Source organism: Bos taurus, chromosome 1 (genome assembly GCF_002263795.3).
Source record: "Bos taurus isolate L1 Dominette 01449 registration number 42190680 breed Hereford chromosome 1, ARS-UCD2.0, whole genome shotgun sequence".
Classification (NCBI taxonomy): domain Eukaryota; kingdom Metazoa; phylum Chordata; class Mammalia; order Artiodactyla; family Bovidae; genus Bos; species Bos taurus.
In genome coordinates, this window is record NC_037328.1 from 135,817,532 (window position 1) to 135,825,395 (window position 7,864).

The following is a 7,864-nucleotide window of genomic DNA, read 5'->3' on the forward strand; positions in this document are numbered from 1 at the left end:
TGATCTGTTTTTAGGCCCATAGAGTGTTGTTCAGTCGCTCAGTTGTGTCCAAGTCTTTGTGACCCCATGTACTACAGCACACCAGGCTTCCCTGTCCTTCACCATCTCCCAGAGCTTGCTGAAACCCATGTCCATTGAGTCAGTGGTGCCATCCAACCATCTTGTCCTCTGTCATCCCCTTCTCCTCCTACCTTCAGTCTTTCCCAGCATCAGTGTCTTTTTCAGTGAGTCAGCTCTTCACATCACATGGCCAAAGTATTGGAGCTACCAATACTTTGGTCCTTCCAATGAATATTCAGGATTGATTTCCTTTAGGATTAACTGATTGGGTCTCCTTGCAGTCCAAGGGACTCTCAAGAGTCTTCTCCAACACCACAGTTCAAAAGCATCAATTCTTTGATGCTCAGCTTTCTTTATGGTCCAGCTCTCACATCCATGTATGACTACTAGAAAAACCATAGCTTTGACTAGACAGACTTTTGTTGGCAAAGTAATGTCTCTACTTTTTAATATGCTGTGTAGGTTTGTCATAGCTTTTCTTCCAAGAAGCAAGTGTCTTTTAATTTCATGGCTGCAATCACCATCTGCAGTGATTTTGGAGCCCCCCAAAATAAAGTCTGTCACTGTTTCCATTACCCATCTATTTGCCATGAAGTGATGAGACCAGATATCGTGATCTTAGTTTTCTGAATTTTGAGTTTTAAGCCAGTTTTTCATTCTCTTTCACTTTCATCAAGAAGCTCTTAAGTTCCTCTTTGCTTTCTGCCATAAGGGTGGTGTCATCTGCATACCTGAGGTTATTGATGTTTCTCCCTGCAATCTTGATTCCAACTTGTGCTTCATCCAGCCCTGCATTTCACATGATGTACTATTTTGATAACTGTAGCTTTGTAATATAGTTTGAAATCAGGGCACATGATGCTCCAGCTTTGTTGTTCTTTCTCTAGATAGCTTTATTTGAGGTCTTTTGTGTTTCCATACAAATTTTAGGATTGTTTGTTCTATTTCTCTGGAAAATGCCATGGAATTTTGATAGGGATTGCATTGAATCTGTAGATTGCTTTGGGTAGCAAGGACATTTTAACAACATTAATTTTTGTAATCCATGGGCACAGATTATCTTCATTTCATCAGTCTTACTGTTTATAAATGTAAGTTGAATTTATTGCCCAGTGTTTTATTCTTTTTGTTGCAATTATAAATGGGATTATTTCTTAATTTTTCTTTTATTAAAGTTTAAATTATCTTTGTTGTTAAATGAATTTCTTGAAAGGGAACCCTCTTGTACTATTGTTGGGAATGTAAATTGATACAGCCACTATGGAGGATAGTGTGGAAATTCCTTTAAAAACTAGGAATAAAACTACCATATGACCCAACAATCCCACTACTGGGTATATACCTTGACAAAACCATAATTGAAAAAGACACATGTACCCCCAGTATTTGTTGCAGCACTATTTATGTGTGTATATATATATGTATGTATATATGTATATACCTGTGTGTGTATATAATGGAATATTGCTTAACCATGAAAAGGAGCACATTTGATCCAGTTGCTAAGGTGGATGAACCTAGAGCCTATTAGAGTGAAGTCAGAGAAAAATATTATATATTAACACATATATATGGAACCTAGAAATATGGTACTGATGAACCTGTTTGCAGGGCAGCAATGGAGACACAGAGAACAGACTTGTGAACACAGAAGGGGTGGGAAGGAGAAGGTGGGACGCATGGAGAGAGTAGCATGGAGACATACACACAGCCATAAGTAAAATAGATAGCCAATGGGAATTTGCTGCATGACTCAGGGAACTCAAACTGCGGCTGTGTGTGTGACAACCTAGAGGGGTGGGATGGGGTGGGACGGAGGTTTAAAGGCAGGGGACATATGTATACCTATGGCTGATACATGTTGGTGTATGGCAGAAACCAATACAATATTGTAAAGCAATTATCCTCCAATTAAATATTTTAAAAAATTGAGCAGAGGGGAATAGCTTTCTTATAAACAGGATATAGCTGGGACTTGGTTTTTATTCTCTAGTTTAGTCTACAGTGTAATTACCAATACTGGATTTTCTTTTTTGCCATCTGTCTTTTGGTTTGTCTCTCAGTTCTTTGTTCCTCAGTTCTTGTTTTTTTTGGTATTTTTTTAGAACTCCATTTTATTCATTGTCCTTTTCTTGTCTGCACTGGCTCTTCATTGCTGTGTGAGCTTTCTGTAGTTGCAGTGAGTGGGGTCTACTCTCTATTTGTGATGTATGGGTTTCTCATGGCTGTGGCTTCTCTTGCTGAGGAGCAGGGGCTCTGGGCACATGGACTCCATAGTTGCAGCACATGGGCTTAGTTGCTCCATGGCATGTGGGATCTTCTGGACCAGGGATTAAACCTGTGTCCCCTGCATTGGCAGGTGGACTCAACCACTGGACCACCAGGCAAGTCCAGCGTCCATTCTTTTTAAAGCAACAACTTCTCTGCTTTTTTTGGACACGTGGAAGTGTTTTGCTCTACTGATTACAATGCACTTAATTTTTCATAATCTTTCTAGAGTTACTATTGTACCACTTTGCATAAAATTTAGTAATCTTGGAACCATATAGATTAAATTGCTTCCCTTGTTCTTCAAACCAGGAGTCAGTAAACTATAGCCCACAGTCCAGTCTATTGCCTATTTTATAAATAAAACTTACAAAGTTGAAACCCAGCTGTGTTCATTCATTGACATATTCTATTTGGCTGCTTTTGCACTACAACTGCATACATAGTTGAGTAGTTGCAGCAAAGATTTGCAACTACTAAAATGTTTAATGTGTGACCCATCTATCTGTTATAACTCCACAGTTTTGTGTAATACTTTAAGTTTTGCCTTAAACAGTCTTATTTATTTTAAGGAAATCAGAAGGGAAGCCTTTTATATTTACCCTAATATATATCATCTTAAATGTTATTTCTTTCTAAAGAGCTAAGTTTTTGTGTGGTTCATTTTCCTTCAGCCCGAAGAACTTTCTTTAGTTTGTAATACAAATATGATGGGGACCAATTCTAGTTTTCTTTTTTGAAAATGTCTGTTTTACCTTTATTCTTGAAGATTTTTGATAGGATATAGAATTGGGGGTTGAGTTGTTTTCTTCTTCTAGTACTTTAAAGACTTCATTCTCTCCTGGCCACTTTTATTTCTGATAAGAAGTTAATGGTAATTTGAATTGTTCTTTATGCAATATGTCATTTTTCCCTCGCTTCCAGGCTATCTCTTATGCTTGGCAACCACTAATCTTTTTTTTTAAGAGGACACTAAAAAAAGAATTATTTCGCTGTGTGAGGTCTTAGTTGCAGCACATGAGATCTTCATTGCTTCACGCAAGATCCTTTGTTGTAGCACATGAACATCCTGATCGTGGCACACAGTCTCCAGTGTGTGGGCTCAGTAGTTGCAGTGCGTGGGCTTGGTTACTCTACAGCATGTGGAACCTAGTTCCCCAACCAGGGATCAAACCTGTGTCCCCTGTGTTACAAGGTAGATTCTTAACTGCTGGACCACCAGCAAGTCCCAATTAGTAATCTTTTGTCCATTTCTATAATTTAATGATTTTTTAAAATCTTAAATAAATGAAATTACTAATAGTGTGTGAACTTTGGCAGTTGGCTTTTTTCACTCAGTAAAAGTCTTTTGAGATTCATCCAAATTGTTGTTAGTATACACTTTTATTCCATTTTATTACTGAGTGATACAGATATACTACAGTTAATCTTTAACCTGTTGAAGGCCATCTGGGTTATTTCTGGCTTGGAGCTGCTAGGAATGTTTGTATAGTTTGTATGTGAATATAAGATTACACTGCACTGGGATAAGTGCCCAAGTGTATGTTTCCAGCGTGGGCATATTTTACATTCCCACCGTCAATGTCTGAGTGATCCAGTTTCTTTGCATCCTCATCTACATTTAATTATCATTTCAGTTGGCATATAATCTCTCATGGTTTTAGCTTGTGGCATTTCCTTAATGGCTAATCAAAGTGAACATCTCTTTGTGTGCTTTTTTACCATGTTTATAATCCTCTTTATTGAAATGTCTCCTCATGTCTTTTTGCCTATTTTGTAATTGAATTGGTTTTACCTGTGAGAGTTTTTTTGTAGCAGATACTCGTCTTTTGTTGGATATGTGTTTGCACATATTTTCTCCATCTCGGTTTATCTCTTGACTTTTATACTCTTTTTTTTTTTGGCTGTGCCACACAGCTTGCAGGATCTTAGTTCCCCCACCAGGGGCTGAACCCGGGCCCCGAGCAGTGGAAGCACTGAGTCCTAACTGCTGAACCAACAGGGATTTCCTACCTTTATCTCTTAACAGGATTTTTTGCAAAACAGAAGTTTAAAAGTTTTTACAGTTTTTATACTTTATATGACCCATTTCCATAAAACATGTGAAAGTCTCTAAGTTGTGTCCGACTCTTTGTGACCCCATGGACTGTAGCCCACCAGGCTCCTCTGTCCATGGGATTCTCCAGGTAGGAATACTGCAGTGGGTAGCCCTTCCCTTCTCCAGAGATCTTCCTGATCCAGGGATTGAACCCAGTGCTCCTGCACTGCAGGCAGATTCTTCACCGTCTGAGCCACCAGGGAATCCTGGTTGTGAGGTTTAGGACAAAATCATCAGGGGGTTGGCTAGGGGATTTTCTGCCTCAGAATATCCAGTTGCTTTAGAACCATTTGTTAAAGAGCAAATGGTTAATCCTTCATTTAGTTGCATTTGTACCTTTTTTTAAATTTAGATGTGGGTTTTGTGTCAGTCAGAATAGATTCCATCAGTCTATGTGTCTTTCCCTCTGCAAGGTTTTTTTTTTTTTTTGCAAGACTCAATTAGTCCTAATACTCAGTAATGATTCCTTTCTCTTTATTCCTCTTTTTCAAAATTGCTGTTGCTATTCTAGTGCTTGTACTTTTTTTTTTGCTTGTATCTTTATATGTAAATTTTTAAATAAGCTTGTTTGTCTATAAAAACAGCTTGCTATGGTTTTAATAGGAATTACACTAAACCTACAGGTGAGTGTAAGTGTTTGACATCTCCAGTCTGTTAAGTCTTTCAGCCCTTAAAGACAGTAGGCAGTTTGCTCGGCTGACATTACACAGTAAGTTGCAGCTCAGATCTCAGTTGGGTTCTGGGGGCCTTACCTTGAGTCTCTGACAGACATGATTTAGGGGTCAAGTAAGAATTTGGTCAGTGTTTATAATACAGAGTTGGAGCTCCCCTCAGATCTTCTGGAATTTCCCACCTCATTTTCTAGTGCTATGGTGCCATTCTGTCCTGTGGCTCTTCAAAATTTTCTGTTTTAGCCAGTCAACATGACATAGACAGGGGCATCTCCCCTGACTAAAAGCTGTAAAAAATGAAAAAGAGGATTCGCCCTTTTCATTCCTTTCTTTCCAGAGGTCAGCCCCCCCTCCCCCCATTTGGTATTTGCCTGATTGTTTCTTCTACAGTGTCTTAGAGTAGTTGCTTTTCGTATATTCTGGTTGGAAGTTATACTTGTTAAACTTTGGAGGAGTTGGATTGAAAGGCATTTACCCAGTGTGGTGGTGATTCCTTGTGTTCTCCAGTCTACCATGTTGCCAGGAATAAACTGCACTTATAATAGCTGTTTTCTTTTATGTTGCAATATGGCTGTGTGGAAGAAAAATGCAAAGGATTTTGGAGTCAAGTGGAGAGGTACATGAATTTGGCTTTGCCACCTGCTAGTTATATAACACTGTGTCATTTAACCTTTTTTATCTGTAAAATGGAGAATAAAAAACCTATCTCACATGTTTATTGAAAAAATTTTTTAAGGTTTTCAGAAACTTGCATCTCACTTAAATGATAGCTATTAATTGTATTTTATGTTTTCTCTATTCTGTTTTTTAATCTATATTTAATCCATTAAGATCTGAGCTAGCCCACCTCTGCCTGAGCTGTAAACTCATTTTTCCAATAAAAGGTGAAATTTTGTTACATGGGATCTGTTCATTAAGGGTGACGAATGCTAAGTAGCTATCTTGGAAGACTGATGTTTTAAGTTTTTTGATTATAAAGCAGAGTAAAGGAATCTATTACCTTATTAACAGTTTGAAATCTGAAAAAAAAAAATTAACAATGTTGGGTTTTTCCCCTTTTATAGGAATCCCCTCCTCAAGTAGAAAATTACTGTCTACCAGAAGCTGCTTCATTTCTTCAGAATAAAAAGGAACCTGGGCCTGGATTCTCACAAAAGAGGAAAGCTCCTGCAGAAAAAAATAAAATCAAACGACCCAGAGTACAGTAATTATATTTACTCAGTTACCAAACATTAAATGTTTTTTAAATTAATAACTTGATGACTGTGATGGATTTGTAATTTAAAGACAAGAACCTGGAGAATTCAGCTTCAGTATAGTGATGAAGCTTGAAGTTAGTTTTCAACACCTGAAATTTTAATCACTGAAATATTAACTGATCCTAATAGAAAGTTACCCGAAATAACAAAATGCAGCTCCTCAGCTAGCTTGTCGTTAAACCATATTGATGTGTGTGATGTGGGTTTTTATTTATTTGCTTGTAAGTATCCAAGTGTGTAGTTTAGTGGAAGTTTGAGCAAGGTGTTAGATTTTGCCTTAAAATGTCTGCTTTAATTCGTAACAAGAAAGTTATCAATTGGGATTCATTCATATTTTCCCTGATTTTTAGCTTCTTACCATTTTATCTCTTCTTAACAGGAGCCTGAGCACAAGGTTTAATGTGGAACTGAGGCTTTAAACTTAAGTGCGTGTGTATATATGTATATGCATGTTTGTACAAATCTCCATGATGTTTGCCAAGTTTGAGGCCAAAACTTGGAAGATAAAGACAATAAAGAATAAAAGTAGTGACTCAAAGTAGTTGTTCAAATAGATAATTAAAAAAAAAAAAATTCTGGTAACCATTCTCGTTGAAGCAAATAAAAGATTTGTAAAACAGCTTAAAAATAAATCTAGTTATGTTTCTGATGTTGTTTATGTATAATTATTAGGGCTTCCCTGGTGGCTCAGTTGGTAAAGAATCTGCCTGCAATGCAGGAGACCTGGGTTAGATCCCCAGATTGGGAAGATCCCATGGAGAAGGGAACGGCTACCCACTCCAGTATTCTGGCCTGGAGAATTCCATGGACTGTATGTATAGTCAATGGGGTCGCAAAAGAGTTGGACATAACTGAGCGACTTGAACATACACATGTAGAAATTTGCTCTGGTGGGTTAAAAAAAGGAAGAACTATAGAACTGCATTAGCCTCTATTAATCTAAACCTAAACACCAGATACTACATGCATGGCCACAGTTCTCTAAATGTAAGGCTACCTCACTTTGTTTAAGGGACTGTAATTTTGATGTAAATTGTTCAGTTCCTAGTAATAATCTTTGAAAGGCAAACTCAAATGTTGATGAATTAAAATCCTTAATCTGAACACCAAACCCCTGAAGTTTTCATCAGATTTTTCTCTAAATGAAGTAGGGGTTATCACTGCCCTTCAGTCTTTTTAGCTTTGAGCTAATTCACGCCTTCAATTCAGTTCAGTTCAGTTCAGTTCAGTTCAGTCGCTCAGTCGTGTCTGACTCTTTGCAACCCCATGAATCGCAGCACGCCAGGCCTTCCTGTCCATCACGAACTCCCAGAGTTCACCCAGACTCACGTCCATCGAGTCAGTGATGCCATCCAGCCATCTCATCCTCTGTCGTCCCCTTCTCCTCCTGCCCCCAGTCCTTCCCAGCATCAGAGTCTTTTCCAATGAGTCAACTTTTTGCATGAGGTGGCCAGAGTACTGGAGTTTCAGGTTTAGCATCATTTCCTTCAAAGAAATCCTTAGGACAA

General features: G+C 38.1%; 1 protein-coding gene across 4 annotated transcripts in view; it reads left to right on the forward strand.

Moving 5' to 3' along the window:
* TOPBP1 (DNA topoisomerase II binding protein 1) overlaps positions 1–7,005 on the forward strand; it is a 70,981-nt gene extending 63,976 nt beyond the window's left edge. For 3 of the 4 annotated variants that reach the window (XM_005201960.5, XM_059886074.1, XM_059886079.1), the window contains one exon: positions 6,162–7,005. In XM_005201960.5, the coding sequence (XP_005202017.1) occupies positions 6,162–6,305 (144 nt within the window). In that variant the 3' untranslated portion in view covers positions 6,306–7,005. The remainder of the gene's footprint in view (positions 1–6,161) is intronic. The other variant, NM_001206766.2, reaches the window with a different exon arrangement.
* Positions 7,006–7,864: the final 859 nt, after the last annotated feature.